Below are 16647 nucleotides of genomic sequence, written 5' to 3'. Positions count from 1 at the left end.
AAAAAAGAGCTAGAATTCAAAATGTTAAAGGCTAAGAATGCTGGGGATATTCAGCCACCGGAGACCAATCTATGTGGATACTATGTCTGTGAGATGATCCGGAGATACACCTCTGAGCGGGTTCCGAGTGATACCAATGCTCAGAGGAATAACCTCCGGTGGATGCTTAGTCCAGAAGCTCGCTTCCGACCACTTCAAGAGGAACTAGCTGGATGGTTCAGCAGGGAAGTCCTCCATCCTAAAGGAGAACACTATTACGAGGACGTAGAACTTTATATGCATTAAATCATGTATGGAAACTTGTTCAAAATTGTATATGGTCATCCGATGATATTGAATATATATTGTATATTCCTCTTGAATTCTTTTTGGTTCTAATTTCAAATTTATTTGAAATTGTACATTCATATGCATGTATGTAGTACCGTAGAATATATGAAACTCCTTCAAAATTAAAATAAAGCACAAAAGAAATAGAACAATACAAATTAAACAGAAAACAGGTTTAGGGGGGGGGGGCTAAAACCCTAAACCTGTGGCGGCCTTTAGTCGCGGTTGGCCAGAAGAACCGCGACTAAAGGTCCTCCGCCCCGACGGCCGCCTGGCGCCCACGTGAACGGGCCGTTAGTCGCGGTTCTTAAGCAGCCGCGACTAAAGGTGGGGGGCTTTAGTCGCGCTTATTTGGTCGCGGTTGCGCAACCGCGACTAATGGCAGTTGCGAACCGCGACCAAAGGCCTTTTTTCCACCAGTGTCCGTACAGATATTTCGCCTCGTCTCATCGACCCGCCCGTCGGTTTCAGATTGAACAAGGTGCTTCTTGCTGCAACCCACTGAATCAATATCGTGTCTGACTAATTTAATTTCTGCAGTTGTTTTTGGATGTGGCGGAACAGAGAGGGCACTCCTGTTCTTCAGCTGTGGAGCTCAGCCAAGATTTGTGTCAGGTCAGGTACCGAAACAACTCGTGCTAATTAAGTATTTTGTTACTGAAATGGAGACCGGGAATACGTCCCAGCAATCCCGGAACTCAGTCCAAAACACAAGCACATAAGCTACTATGACAAATGGGTCAACATTCCATCAGAATGATTCCAAGGTCTCGAATCTCTGAACCGGGTCAGAGAACAAAACGAGGCACTACAGTAAAACAAAATCAAGCTGTGTTTGTTTGTTTGTTTGTTGAAATATATATTATTTTAAGTAAAGTAGAGTAACGTCCTGTTACAACCAATTAACGCTTAGCCAGCATAACTCGGACAAAATGGTCATCTTTGGCTATCAGAAAATTGTTACAGGGTTGGAGCTCTGTTTTGATCCGAGGAGGGTGAGGAATACATGGAGGAAGAGGTCAGGAATCCAAGGGCATCTTTCTGTTGTGGGAGGAACGATGATACTGTTAGGGGAGATAGCGGCTCGGGTAATGGGAGATCCACAAGTAGGCGTCTGCACCACAACGTGCAGGCAGCGACGATAGGGGCAGGGCTATGGTGTTAGTTTGAGTGGCAGGGAATCAGGATAGATTGCTGACATGAGATGCATTCTGCATGATGATACTGACCTTAATTTGAGAGGATTACTGCATCTCCCTTCTAATGATAGTAGCAATTAACGCTAAGAATTGAGCAATTATTACAGTTTATGTATAAGTATCGCAATGAGCTAACGACGTTACATAAGCATGACAACACACACGTTATGATAGCTAATAAGGTCGAAATATGTGCATATATCAGATGACTTATTACAACTTAAACTTATAGCTCCTTCCGTTAATAGTAACATAACTGTAATGTTGGCATAGTAATGGTTGTTACTGTTTGATGGCCTTTGTCTAAGTCCGTAGAGCTATTTGTTTTCAGTGATCTACATAACGGTTTATCCAGCGACTTATCCATCTGAAAGGGTGACGCATGGCAAGCCACGCCCCGAATCTAGTGAGTTAAACTATTCCACAGAAACTGCTGGTGGACAATCTACTCTTATAAATGTAGTAACAGTTGCTGCTGAAGCTAGAATATAAACTCACTCTAGCAGAAGACTGTAATACTAGACCATAATTTGTGAACCTAATATGGTGCCTTTTGATAACTTCTGGCCTGATTTTTCTCAGGTTGCTTAATAGACTGAAATAACAGGACTATGTAAGTTCATCAACAACCAATCCTGAAGCATCTGGATCTTGTGAATTAGTTTAGCTTCTTCAAATGAAATTGCAAGATTTTCTGGACGAGGACAAGAGCCAAGAATAAAAACAGAACGTGACAGACATCACGATAATAATAAACGAAAGATCAGAGCATCCAAGTCCTTGGCATACATATATAGCACACTAAATAAATGGCACTAGTACTGACAAACATTACTATGAAAGCAGATTTACTGTCAACTAATGCACCCCAGCCACAGTAGTAATCCATGCATGACACAACTTTAGTAGTGATATAGGTGGAAGTAGATTACTCTGGTCCACAGCAATACACGCCAGGTTCACTGTAATAATCAAATTAAACTGTAGTACGGTAATATACGTCTGGTTTACTCTGGAAATCACAGTGCACAAACAAACAAATATCAAGATGAACAAGACAAGGAAAGAAAGAAAAAATCTCACACATCGAGTGGCCTGGCCTGGTTGTGCTTTCTCTTGGTATCTCAAGTTGTAAATCACCTTCCTGCTGGCTGCACATTCCCTTAACAGCCTGACTGCATTGCAAGGCCTAAAGCCTTCTGATGTAATCCCAATATCCCATCAGAGTCAGCTTCTTCTTCTGAGGCTAGCTAGCAAATGGGTCAACAGAAAACATAAGCAGAGTTAGTAACAGACTATGGAGGCATGTCTACACATCCAAAATGTAAAAACAAGGGAACAAAGGGGATTACAGTCTTACGTGTTGGTGTTGGGATATCAACTCCCTTGACGGGGATGTGCTGAATCTTCTGCCAGTTTGGATGTCCGACTGTTTTACAAGAGCTCATGAATTCCACATTGCAGGAAGCAAGATAAAACCACTCAAGAGACCTGGGAAGTGTGGGAAGAGATCGGATGTTCTCGCATCTAATGATATCCAGTTCCTTGAGCAACATGAGGTGCTCCATATCATCTGGTAACGCCTCCCAGCTGGAGTCGCAAAGACAGAGTATACGAAGACAAGGGAAGACCGCAATTTCCGGAGCAGGTCCAAGTTGATTCCATCCATATAATAGAAGTTCTTGCAGGCCAACATTCTGCTTACCCACCATCCAATTTGGGCACCTCGAACCTTCGTAGCTGTAGATGTGAAGTGTTTTAAGCCCCACATGAGGGCACAGGCCCTCAAGTACCTCTGCTTCAACTTCTGGACTGCACCCTGTATCATCATCACCTTCCCAGTGCAATTTAAGTTCCGCGAGCCTTTCCTTGGCAGCTAGATTGGCTTCAAGAGCTTCCTCCTTGCTTTTAACATTTTCAAGTCCAACAATCCGCAGGCTTCCATGAAGCTTGTTAAGATCCCTCAACTGCTTTAACTCACAACCTTGTTCATTACTTGCTGTGAAGCCTGGGATCGTTTGGAGTGAAGTCAGCTTGCCTATGTTAGGAAATTTCATGGCCCCGCAGATTATGTGCTGCAAGTTGAGAAGATCAAGAGAGGTAGATCCCAAAATATTGCAAGAACCAAAATCTAGCTGCTGGATATGCTGAAGCTTATTTAGAGCGCCTGGTAGAAGAACAGTGCATTGGTGGTTTATCCTGAAAGCAAGATAGCGTAGATGCTTTAATTGACTAATAGATTCTGGGACGGAGAACTTATTGGGTGCATTGATTGGATCATATGCGTGTCTCAAAGCAACGTGTAATGCCCGTAACTTAAGAAGCCTCTTGCATATACCGTTGATGAATTTTTCCTCAACTGGTGTATCCCATTCAACAATATAAATAATGAGAGTGCGTAATTTTTTCAATCCAAGGATCTTCTCAATCATTTTTCCATCACAATTCTCAACAAAAAGATGGCGGACATCTTCAGGGATATCCCCTTTCCAGCTTTCTCCTCTCTGGCTCCTTGCATTCTCGATTCTGTAGTAGTCACTTCCACAGACCTTGTCTAATAAATCATACAGCAGACCATGAATTGTAAAGCAATCCGTATCAGAAGATTCAGAACTAGTTCCTTCTGGTTGCAGAAATGAGTATGACACCAACTCTTGAAGGTAGCACTCAGCTACAGCTTCCATGTTTGCAGAACTGGTCTTTACAAACCCCTGTGCTATCCACAGGCGAACTAATTCGCCCCTTCTCAGCTTGGATCTTCGAGGAAAAATATTGCAGAATTCAAAGCAGCGCCTGATGTCCGGATCAAGCCGTTGATAGCTCCACCAAAGAGCATCCATGGTGTCATTCAGCATGTCATTGTTTGCAGTGTTTTTCCAGAAATGGATATCTGCATTTGTCTCAAGCTTTTCTGCCACTGTTACTGCTGCAATAGGCGATCGGTGTAGCTTTTCAGCAATCAGCCTCCCAACTCGTATGAATTCTTCATCAACAACACTTGTACCACCAAGTGCATAATGCATAAACATAGAAAAGTATTGGTCCTCATCCAAATCAGGCATTTTAATAGGTTCATCAGCACACAGAGCTCTAGCTGCATCTTTTGCTTGAGCCGTCACTAGGATTTTGCTTCCTTTCTTCCCAACATTGAGCGGAGAGAGTAGTTCCTGCAGCTGTAGGTCGCTCTTGTTCTTCACCCAGAGATCATCCAATATCAAGAAGAAACGTTTGTCACTCAACGATTCCTTCAACTTCTCTTCCAGCTCCCCACGATCCGAAAAACTGGAATGCCAATCTTTGGTAATATCCTTCAGCATTTGATGAAATATATCATCCACGCTGAAAGTTTCCGAAAGATGAATGCACATAATGGTGTCAAAAAGTTTCTCCTCACACCCTTCTATGAAATCTCGAGTATATTGTGCAAAGGTAGTCTTCCCTGACCCCGCAAGACCATATATGCCAACCACAGAATAACATGGACAAGCACTCGAGCTTGGTGCATCACAATGTCGTGTCTCACAGAGCTTTGCCATGATATTATCACGCAACACCTCTCGACCAAATACCTTAAGCTTGCTAGCAGTTCTAATTCTGCACCTGTTCCTGTTGGCAATATCATCCGGCGTGTTCTTGCTGACTACACACAAGAGTTGTGACTTCTTAACTTCATTAATGGTGCTTTGTACCTTCTCTATTCTTTTCTTCAAGTTCTGTTTTGAGATTGCTGTAAGGAAAAAACTTAACACAGTGGCATTCTCCTGCAAGAAGCAGATTTCCAAATGAGCATGGCAATCATATATATTCTACATTAGAGATAGGTCATTATAGTGCTGATAAGATTAGATATCACTATTGGAAAAAATGTGTTGAAAAAGAAAATACAAAATACATTGGTAGGGCGAAACTGACCATGAGGAAAAATAAAGATGTGAAATGATTAAAAATAATATCCATTTTTTTGCAGATTAAAAATAATATCATAATATATCTATATTTTGAAGAACTCTTCGTGCGAACAGGGTTGGTTCAGATGGTAACAAATTAATCATGCATACACATACATACTATACTTAGATGTATTGGATCTTAGCCACCAACTGGTCATGGAATGTTGGCCCGTATAAACTTTTATATAGCAAGTTTGAAAGAGAAACTTTAAACGTGGAGTGTATCAAGTATTTCTACAAATTTCTCACATTTGAGATTCTTTTCTCTTACCACATTACATGACAACTTGGATAAAAAAAGAATATTCCTGCCATGTGTTTACGGTTTATACCTACATGCATATACTCACAAAGTTTTACATAGGACTAGTTTAAACTTTAAACTGATACTCCCTCTGTCCCATAATGTAAGACGTTTTTTGACACTACACTAGTGACAAAAAACGTCTTACATTATGAGACGGAGGGAGTAGTATATAGGTGAGGTTGGGTGTGTACCTGGTAACCTATGATGCCAACCACGTCATAGGACCAGTCTCGATACAAGCAGGCCAACTCAATCGCATGAACTATCGAGTAGAACATGGACCTACAACAGTTGATGAACAAGCCAAAGGAGTTGCACAAGCAACAGAACCATCTCCCCGAGAAATTTGAGGCTGCAGTCTCATAACATATGGTAAAGAACATATATGCATGCATGCGTGGGAACCACTGAAACAAGGTGGAGATGCTCTGTGCCCACTGCAGTAGCTGACACGATCCTCTCCGGAGGATGCCTGTAATCCCCAGAGAACTCCTGTAGAAGTAGTCACTGCAGGTCTGCACGGCATCATAGACGATGTCACCACTGACGATCTTTTGCTTAGCATCATCAAAGATGTCTTCCGCTTCCTCCTGGGAATGCCTCAGCATGGCGGCCATCTTGTCCAGCGTGGCTACATCAGGTTTCAGTTTCTCCACTCTCTGCGTCATCCTCTCTTGATCCACTGCCCGCATCGCCTGCTGCAGTTCTGGGATGATGCAGTTCTCCAGTTCCAGGAGCTTCTTGGATGTGTCGAAGCCCAGACAGGAAAGGGTCTTGGGCAAGAGAAAGGCGATAATGGGCGAAAGCAACCAGCCCAGCACAATGACCCAGCCAGCTGTGCCAACATCCCAGCTAGTGGGCGTGGCCATGGAACGCTGCTTCAAAGGGACCGAGCGGATGATGCTCGAGAGCAACCATCCCAATACGTAGCACAATATGCTGGCCAGAAGTGTGGGGATAATGGGTCTCAGCAACCTGCCCAGCACAGTCATCAGCAACTGCCCTGGTTGGTTTCTGGGTCTTATCGTCACCATTTCTGTACCTTTGAGACCATAATAAATCGAACCCATCGATTGCACCATTTGATTTCTTGGATTGTTTTTATTAGCGGCTTCATTGTTCTCATCTTGAATTCCATCAGTTTCATCCATGATTTCACCTCCCCCTGAAACCTTACCTTGAGCTCTGTAATATTCCTGGGCTTCATGTGTCACCAGGTGTCCTGTACCTTCGTCACCAACATAAATGGAGCCCATCCATTGCACCTTAGGATTTCTTGGATCGTTCACAATAGCTTTCTGGCAGGCAGACCCTGCACCAACGTTCACACAACCAACTATTGCAGATATCTCTTTAATGCATGACAAGTGCTCAATAATGATCCCTTGTTTATCCACTGCTGTTGCGTTGAAACCTAGCCTGAGCTTCTGGAGGTTAGGCATTGCATTCTCTTCAAATTTCAGCCAAGGCACAGTGCACGTGAACTTGAAGTATATGAGAACTGAGAACCCTCCCTTGCCAAAGACAATCATTTCTGCAGACGTTGTCATGACATGCAACGACAGAACAGTGAGGGCAGGTAACCCTTTCAGTATATCAGTATCTTCGTTCGATAGCTCCTTGACTGCAATCTTAAGAACGCAGAGTTAAGCAAGTTCACCATGCCATTTTGGGAGTCTGGAGAAGATGCAGCAACGACGCGACAACTCGAGTCTCCGAAGATGGGCTGGGGCAGGGGACACACTGCTGAAGCCATCAAATGAAATGATCATGCCTGAAGCACCAGTATCATTATCAGCCTGTAAAGTATTTACATTGGAGGAGCCTGTAGCAGGTACAAGAGTTACAGACTGCAGGATGCTAAGTTTGTTAAGGACTGAGCTCAGGAGTTGCATATTCTTTTCAAGGCATTTAGCTGGTGGTACTGTAGAACAGGTGAGCTGAAGATTCTGCAGATTTGTCAGCTTGTGCAGATCCATCAAATTGATCTTTGGGTTACTGTTGAGATCAAAATAACCCAGAGTACGAAGAGATGTCATATGGCCAACCCCATGAGGCAAAATAGACTCACTCCAGAGGCGGAGGTGCAGCAACTTATCCAGATGAATAATATCAGATGGAACAACCGCTAATCTTGCATCTACCTGCAGAGTACCCAAGTGCCGCAGCCTTCGAATCTTGCCTGGAAGCTTGACAGTGATATTACACTCAATCTTCAGATATCTCAGTCGATATAGTTCACCAATTGAAGTGAGGTCAAAAGTCTTGTCTTGATCAGACCAAATATGAAGAATCAAAACTTGAAGAAGCCCATATTCTACAATGGAGGGTACACCTTTGAAGAATCCAGAAAATAGTAGTGATCTAACTTGGGATGTTCTCATATTGTCTGGTATAGTATTTGCACCTTTTGCACCTCCCAACTGGACAGACAGTCTACGGACCTTGTCAGGAAGTCCTAGAATTGTTTGAAAATACTCCCTCCGTCCCAAAATAGATGACCCAACTTTATACTAAAGTTAATACAAAGTTGGGTCATCTATTTTGGAACGGAGGGAGTAGTTCACAACAGTGACAAAGTTTTCCTCCATGGATTTTTGTCTGATAAGATCCAGCACCATGTGGTGAAGCGTACATGACAACACATCACCATTATGATCGGTATCTACGGACTGGACCAGTCCACTACTGACGAGAGCATCAAAATAACATCCCGCGGTGTTCTCTCTGTCTTGTCCTTGTACTGAGCCGATAAAATCTTCAGCAACCCACTGCTTCACCAATTCATCCTTCTTGGTCGTGTATCCTTCTGGATACATATTCATATATAACAAGCATGCCTTCAAATGGGGTGGAAGATTATCATACACAAGGTTTAGAGCTTCTTTCATCCCTTCGGAACTAGGATATGTAATACAACCACCCTCAGATTTTCCTGATTGATCATCATTAAGAGGAGTAATCTTATATATATGCTTTAACTGGTAACTGCAGCATGCCAGTGCTACATCCTCAACCTGTGTTGTTGTTATTATTCTGCAATAATCACCATCAGGAAGAGCTCGGATAATAATATCCCAGGCTGACGTGGACCATAGATCATCTATTATAATTAAGTACCTGCAGATTTTTTTTGGCCAACCGAAATATATTACTATTTTACACAAAAGACAAGAGATAAACAGAACAAGATACAGAAGGCAGGACAAAATTACGCAGAAAATATGTATCACATACAAAGATCTGGCTGAAAAATCTCCTATTTTTTCCCCTTAGTTGATAGACCTAATCTTTCAACTAGTGTCGGGGGAAACTGGCTCCTCGAACACCTATGGGACCGGAGGCCCCTTTCGGTTCGGCGGGGGGCGGAGATCGCACGAAGAGCAGATCGAGGCGAGGCACACGAGCAGTTTACCCAGCTTCGGGCCGCACGGATGCGTAAAACCCTACTGCTGCTTTGTGGATTGTATTGTATTCTTGCTCGGGAGCGCTGGAGCTACAGTACGTACCAGCCGCTAACAAGACCGAGCGTGAGAGCTCTGGAATGTCTAACCCTCCTCTACGTTGCACATGGGCCTCCTTTTATATGCTCAAAGGGGTCACCGACAGGTGGCAACGTAGGCAAGGGCAAAAGTGTAAAAGCGATGTAGTTGGTGCAGCTACTCGTACAGTGTATCATACCTAACCCTGACGGCAGGGGACAAGGGCATTAAATGCCCGTCTGTGTCGCCCGAACAGTGCAGAAAGGCACCGTCAGGGATGCCACCGCTCGCCACGATGGCGCTCTTGTCATCGCCGCTTGCCACCGCGTACCCCTGGCTGCATAGCCTCCCGCCACGTGCGCCTGGAAAGGTCCCAGAGCGACACGTTGGTGGGTGAGCTGGAGCGCGGGTACAGAGTGGTTGCTTGCCGCGGCAAGCGCCTTGCCGTGGTCGTTGACTTGTCGCGCCCGGCAAGCTCCTCTTGCCGGGGCTTTGGCTGTCCTTCCCGGCAAGCTCCTCTTGCCGGGGCCTTGGCTGTCCTTCCCGGCAAGCTCCTCTTGCCGGGGCCTTGGTTGTCCTTCCCGGCAAGCTCCTCTTGTCGGGTCCTTGGCTGTCCTCCCCGGCAAGCTCCTCTTGCCGGGTCCTTGTTTCTTTGACTTGAATACTTTGTTCTCGAATGGCTCCAAAGGAACCACGGAGGACCTGGGCGGTCACCTGACAAGCCTTGCCGCGGGGCGCTGCGACTGCCCGTGCACAAGTTCGGGATACTAAGGTACCCATACTTTAGTACACCGACAACTAGTATCACAGAGGTATCCCCCTTGCTTTTAGTTTTACTAGTTTACTCTTCTTTAATAAAAAAAATGGGTTAACTAAGATTTATTTTGGCCTTTATTTGGGGCTTTATCCAGACAGCCCCAAAGCAAACATAGAGTAACGCAGAATTATGCTAGTTGCCATTAGGTTCATTTTATTAATAGCACAGCACGTTTTGTTTAATTAATTGATAGGAAATACCTTTTTCCTTGCAGATGTTTGGTGATACTTTCAATAAGTCCTTGGACATCAGAAACTGTATGGGTTGGTGGGGCCTTGAATTGTGTGAGCATGTCGGTGAGAAGCCTGCTCATATCTGGATCTCGAGACACCCGTAGAAAAGCCCGGTACTGGAACTTCCCTCCATACCGGTGATATAAGGTCCTCGCAACTGCTGTCTTGTCAGAACTTGCAGATCCAAAGATACTTACCACCTTGAGTTCTTTTTCTATCAAATTGTCGTCGTGCTCGAAGGCCAGCAGCTTGATGAGCTTGTCGACATGGAGTTGGATGGGAAGTCGGGCCATGGGGTGGCTGATACCGGCTCTGGCGGCTTGTGAATAGTCATGTTTGCTGGCTTCCGGTGGAGAAATCTTGAATCTTTCGCGTCTTTCATCTGCATCCTCGACACGAGCTAACAATGCTAATAATTGTGCAATCATGAGGCCTCGCTTCAACCTTTTCACTTTTGGCAACGAAACCCAGGTGAGCCTACGGGAAACCCGAAAGATCTTGGATCCAAGACGTTTCCCCCAAAAAATACGGATCTTACCCCTACCAGTACCGGAGTATTGGATGAAGTGCATGACCTGGTCGAGGTAGTCTGTTGTATCATAGCACAGATCCCGGACCTGCCTCATCCAGCACCTGGTAATGCTATCCTGCGGCGCCTCAAATAGATCCTTGCTAAATCCGTTGCACAATCCCTTGAGTCCTTGGCCGAGAAACAAGATCTCAACCTTAACCCTCTTCAGCCGACTGTCTTGCGAAGCAATGACAGAACGGAGCTTCTGGAAGAGAGGGCCCGAGGGGCCGAGCGAAACAGTAACTGGGTCCTCCTCCATCTCTCTCGTCCCCTCAAGCCAAGCAGAATGGTGAGGATTGTTTTCCATGGCCGCCCGAATCTTTCTTTTCTTCAAGTTCCGTTTTGAGATAGCACCGACGCCAATCTTTAACACCTGCAAGAGGCAAAATCTCAAATGAGTATGCCAGTCACATATCATATCAAAAATCATTGGTAGAACAAAATGACCAAATGGGAAAAAATAATTTAGTATTAGTGACTCCATAGAATCGGTACGGACTTTGCCAAAATAAAATATTATGTTTACTAATTTGAGGCTCCCTCCATGATAATTTGAAGAAAAACAAGTAGGAAGTTGTGTTCTCATCCATCTGATATACTCCCTCCTTTCCGATTTTGTTGGGCATATCTCAAAAATATCATCAACGCAAATGGTGAATGGAGGAACATTTTTCGTATTTTTCAAAACTACCACAAATAGTGACTCCATAGAAACAATATTTTTGCAACGCAGGTGCAAAAATTATCTTTCGTTCATGAGAATTAACAGGCTCGCCGAAGATGTAAATATATACATGTATAATTCTTTTTCGAAAAATTGGCATTTGAAAATTGTTCCTCTTGCTTCAAAAAAATAGTTTCAAAAATATTTTGCCAAGTGTTAGCAATAATGAGGGCACAGGGATAACAAATAGGAGCCTGTTCGGATGCACTCCACTCCTTCAAATCTTCCACTCCACTCCCAGCTCCTGGACTGATGGCTCTTCCCACCCAATCGAGAGTTGATAAGATGTTCGGCAACTGACTCCACTCCATAGTCCATGAACAATCAATCACAAGGGTGCAGGGGCCGTCGAGCTCCTCCACGCCGTCGCCGGCCGCGTCGAGGTCGCCGACGTCGTCCCTCCTGGCAGCAAGGCACCGGTCGTGCTGCCATGCGCAGACCCATTGGAGCTCATCCAGAGGCCGGCGCGGACGCTACTGCGCGGGCGCGTGCTGTACTTCTCAGTGGAGTCGCTGGCGGCGCTCAAGGAACAGGCTAGGCAGGAGCTCCTGGCGGCCGGGGACGCGGCAGGTGCGGCCGCCGTGACGCGGTTCCAGGCCTTGGTCCCTGATGCGGCGGTGTGTCACCCGCGCTCGGCGGCTGGTCCCGGACCACGAGACGGCGTTCCGCGTGGCCGTCAACAACCGAGGGCGGCTCTGGCTGGCGCTGCCGGGGGAGTACTTCGGGAACTGCATCCACGCCGTCAGCACAGAGCCCGCACGCTCTTCTGACTTGCTGGTGCACAGCGGGCACGGGCGGGGGCGGCGGCCCTGGAGCGCGGTGGCGGCGCGCACGGACGCGGCCATCAGGGAGCGCATCGCGGCGTGGACGGCAAGCCCGCCAGGGAACGACGCTAGTGGGTGGTGGCGGCATGATGCTTTGGCTCAATGGTCGGGGGGTCGCTGCAAGAGAGAAAGCAATTTCGATCGATCGAGAAAGGGAGTCGCCCGCGGAGCTCGGTATTAGCCACTCCGCCGAATTGAACTACATGCAGCTCCGCTCCACTCTTTCTACTCCGAGGAGCGGCAGCGTTCGGTGCCACTCCGCCCGCTCCGGGCGCGGAGTTGCGGAGCGGAGTGCATCCGAACAGGCCCTAGATATACGTATCTTGAATTTACGAACATATCACTATTTACATGTACTTTCAGATGAGAGCTCACCTTAAAGCTTGTCTCTCCTGGTGCGTCAGTCGTATCTTGATGCAGTTCATTTGGAGCATCTTTGGCCTATTAAAATAACCATCAAGGACACTTCACTTCATCTGCTAGCTCGTACACCAAAAGTCCAAAGGGAGGTGTACACGAGCTCTCAAGATTAAGTATTGTGGGAAGGATATCATGGATGGCATGTGAGTGATCTTACCTGATGTGAAGTAATCATGCCAGTTTTAACATATCCGTCCATGATTTTTATCTGATCGAGTCTACTGATTATATGTTGTGTATCCGGTCTCTTTGCCGGGTTGAAGTCGATGCACTCTATTGCTATCTCAGCACATATGCGTACCTGTTCCATCTGTACGTCGCTATGTGATTTCTCCACCATGTTACTCCAACTTTCAACTACCTATGAATAGAATTTGTGAGTTACGAAAAGAAGCACCATCTCTTAAAATATGAAATTAAAGTATGCAATACTATATACTAGCCCCATACATGATGTCAACAGCTTACGCAAAACCACATCAACTAAGACCTCAAGCTAACAATGAAAAATTCTCAAGAACTTAATTAGGGTGTGCCCCTAGTTTCTTCTCACATATCGGAAGAAACCAGGTATCAGTTGAATTAAAAAGAAATATGCATCCAAAGTTCCAGTTGGAGATAACTGGGACATGGTTGGTGAGATTTTTTCTCTCAAGAAAACACAAAACATGCGCCAAGATGAATTGATAGAAATAAAAGATTTCCAACTTTATCAGCCCAAGACCAGGCAGAATAACCGGTCACTCAAGACTAGAGCATGACCGACAACCGCCAGATAGACATTACGATCTACGCCTAATCAAAACGAATATGAATATAATATACTCTTTTCTGGAAACTGCTACTCATCCAACCATATGTATTTTGATTCATTTTATTTCCATTTTCAACAATTTATACTACTGCTACGAGTGTCTCCGTTAAGTGCATGCTCATTTTTGGTCCATTTGTAAATCTAGTTGTTATCCTGATGCTTTGAAAGTCGAAAGGAAATGTTGTTAGATCCTTGTGCACTCAATTTTCTCTTTCCACCATTCGATGTGTTACCAAGAACTACATTAGGCAACATTAGAAAGGAAAGGTATATTCGGGCATGTTGAACCATGTTTAAAAAAATTACGACACAGTGCACTAAATGTTATAGCTAAAAGCCTAAAACCGTGATTTCAATCTGGTTCAACATGCTAATTTGAGGGATTTTGAAGTGCTAAATATCGGTGCAACATGACAGTACTTCAGATGTAGTTCAACATGTCTTTCTTTTCTACATATATAGTTGAACCACCGCCTGTTGAAGTGTGGTAGGGTTGTGAGTGCCTTCCATCAACTAGAGGTTCAAAATTTCAAATCCTAGTTTTCATATTTATAATGTCACAGGATCTTTTTAAGGCTTTCAGTCAAAATATGTAGTCCATGGTGGATTTATTGCTAAAAATGAAAGAGAGAGATATTATGCTACATCTAAAAAGATAAGCAAGTAATGCATTAGTTTTAAAGTACAACCTTTATTTTTGAAAGAAGACCTAGTTGTTCTTACCTCATCAGCGTCAATATTCCCCTTCCGGCCGGTGAGTATCTCTATTATTATTATACCAAGACTATAGATATCAAGAAGGGGCGAAAGCTGGTGTGTGACTTCAGTATAGTTATAATATTCGGGTGCTATATATCCACTGCAAAAAAGAAATCCATGTGATTGGTTAATGAGCAAGATGTTGTAGTGTTAGTATAAATCATAGAAGAAGGAAAAAGATTGAACTTTCAAGAGGCTTAGCAAACTTACGCTGTTCCACGTATCGAAGTACTAGCCCAGTTTTGTGATTCAACAAAGCATCTAGATAGACCGAAATCAGCAAGTTTTGGTACTAAATTATCATCCAACAATATGTTTGTGGGCTTTAGATCTAAGTGCATAAAGCTATTCTGATGAAGATAATGTAGCCCCTGACAAATTCCTGTGATAATTTGGAAGCGGTCTCTCCACTGAAGTCCACAAGATGCATCTACAAAGGGGACATGATAAAGGCAGCTTCGTATTATTTGACGTACTTATTCAAATGTATAGATAGTATGCGACATGGTGAACTGAAAATAGATGATCTTCAATGATGATAATACAGGTTAAAAGAACCTTTGCGTGCCACATGATCCTACCAGTGATATACTTATCAAGGCTCCCATTAGGAAGATACTCGAAGCAGAGCAATCTTTGGTTTACATCTGCCATAACGAATTTTCCCTCCTGGGTTACCATAGTCCAATGTGTTTCAGCATAATATCCCAGAAACCGTACTATATTTTTGTGTTTAACCATCATGAGACATTGAACTTCTCGGTGGAACTCGCTTTCATCTACAAACGTATTGGACATCCTCTTCACTGCCACAGTCCTATTCCCAAGCTTTCCCTACAGAGAGAAGTTGCCTTGTCAGCAACAACTACAGTTTTCCCTACAGACCGGATCAGCTCAGAGTTGCTGTACCTTATAAACCACCGCAAACCCACCTCTGCCAATTTCATGCTCAGCAGAGAAATCATCGGTGATATGACGCAGAAGTGTCAGTGGCAGAGCCATGGGCTCTGCCGTTTCATCAATTAGCATGAACTCCAGGTCCATTCGTGTGACAGTAGATCGGCGTTCCATTTGCAATTAGATGTCACGGAACCCCTACAACAAGAGCAAGCGCATTATTTGTGAAGGTACCAGGCCCAGCTGCTCCATCGATTCATAAAGTTTTTTTTTTCTTTCTACGATCACGCACTCCTGTGTTTTGCAATAGAAAAACGAAAAGATGCATAGCCGCACTCCTATTCTGTCGGATGGCATGGAATTTGAAATAAAATCCCATCCAGCCAAGACGAGCTAGATGGGATCCAAACATGGACTCAAAGAGGTCCAGAACAACAGTCGTCTGTATTATTACTGGATACATATTGGTTGCAGTTCCGATTAGCAGAAGAAACACACAGATATCTCCATACGGTGATTGCGCATGCAACTAGAACAAATGAGATTTGGAGAAGATACGGGGTCAAAATACTCAGGAGAAGCTCGTTTCAAGGTGATTACCTGCCGATCGAGGCCCTGCAGCTGCAACCTAGTCAAGGGGAAATTAAGCTTGTGATGATTTCTTCCGAGCTAGGTTGCCGGATCAATTCTCAAGCTGTCCAAGAAAGAGGATAGGAGAGGAGACTTCCATGGACGCGAGGTGAGATCTAGATCCTGCTGTGTGAAAAGGGATGAGGCAGAGGAAGGAGACTTATGATTAAAGAAGCAACTCCCAAGGCCAATATTTTACTGATTGTCTTACACTAATCAGGCCGGCCGGGGTGACATCAACCGGTCCCAGAGCGAAGCTGTTTCTTTCAGGCACATGTGGCATCTAACCCCACCTTCTTTGTCTCCGCTCCGTCAGCAAAGCTCCACTTGCCATCTCTCCTGATCTTTATTTGGCTCCAACCACCCTCACTCACAGCTCCGACCTCGCGCAGAAAAGAACACAGGGCTGTCAGTGAGGGCGGAGGCACCGAGAAGCTCCACAACTTCTCAACAATAATTAGAAGGAAACATTAAAAGGTACACACCTCAACAATAATTAAACAGCAAACTTCACCAACAATAATTAAACAGCAAACTTAAACAACAATAATTAAACAAACATATGATGTAGGGGTGCTTCGGTACATATCTCTAAGCAAAACAGATGATGTGACGAGTAATAAATGAGGAAATATGGGCATATGGTAACATAGCTAGTTACTGTAACATCACACATACCAAGACAAGATG

The 16647-nt window shown here is 44.5% G+C and overlaps 2 protein-coding genes across 2 annotated transcripts; both read right to left on the bottom strand.

The window, feature by feature from the left end:
• Positions 1-2503: 2503 nt before the first annotated feature.
• Positions 2504-8288, bottom strand: LOC119278794 (putative disease resistance protein RGA3). Its single transcript, XM_037560140.1, has 3 exons — positions 5978-8288; positions 2890-5290; positions 2504-2775 (listed from the first exon to the last, which is right to left on the bottom strand). Exons 1-3 carry the CDS (start codon positions 7334-7336, stop codon positions 2693-2695), a joined length of 3843 nt encoding a protein of 1280 aa, XP_037416037.1. The 5' UTR covers positions 7337-8288; the 3' UTR covers positions 2504-2692.
• A 1710-nt stretch (positions 8289-9998) lies between these two features.
• Positions 9999-16102, bottom strand: LOC119278795. Its single transcript, XM_037560141.1, has 8 exons — positions 15928-16102; positions 15340-15525; positions 15012-15264; positions 14641-14860; positions 14395-14530; positions 13015-13218; positions 12813-12878; positions 9999-11262 (listed from the first exon to the last, which is right to left on the bottom strand). The coding sequence occupies exons 2-8, from the start codon at positions 15499-15501 to the stop codon at positions 10264-10266; spliced, it is 2040 nt and encodes a 679-aa protein (XP_037416038.1). The 5' UTR covers positions 15502-15525; positions 15928-16102; the 3' UTR covers positions 9999-10263.
• Positions 16103-16647: the final 545 nt, after the last annotated feature.

The sequence above is a fragment of the Triticum dicoccoides genome, chromosome 3B, assembly GCF_002162155.2.
Source record: "Triticum dicoccoides isolate Atlit2015 ecotype Zavitan chromosome 3B, WEW_v2.0, whole genome shotgun sequence".
Lineage (NCBI taxonomy): Eukaryota > Viridiplantae > Streptophyta > Magnoliopsida > Poales > Poaceae > Triticum > Triticum dicoccoides.
Note: the sequence above shows the minus strand (reverse complement) of the source record. Positions and strands in the feature narration are given on the sequence as shown.

Coding starts and splice junctions, on each gene's coding strand:
- LOC119278794 (XM_037560140.1), bottom strand. CDS start 7,336: ATGACAACGTCTGCAGAAATGATTGTCTTTGGCAAGGGAGGGTTCTCA. Junction 5,291..5,977: donor TTGGCATCATAGGTTACCAG/GTACACACCCAA, acceptor TGCTTCTTGCAG/GAGAATGCCACTGTGTTAAG. Junction 2,776..2,889: donor TGATATCCCAACACCAACAC/GTAAGACTGTAA, acceptor TTTGCTAGCTAG/CCTCAGAAGAAGAAGCTGAC.
- LOC119278795 (XM_037560141.1), bottom strand. CDS start 15,501: ATGGAACGCCGATCTACTGTCACACGAATGGACCTGGAGTTCATGCTA. Junction 14,861..15,011: donor CCTTGATAAGTATATCACTG/GTAGGATCATGT, acceptor TCCCCTTTGTAG/ATGCATCTTGTGGACTTCAG. Junction 11,263..12,812: donor CAGGAGAGACAAGCTTTAAG/GTGAGCTCTCAT, acceptor TGCCTCTTGCAG/GTGTTAAAGATTGGCGTCGG.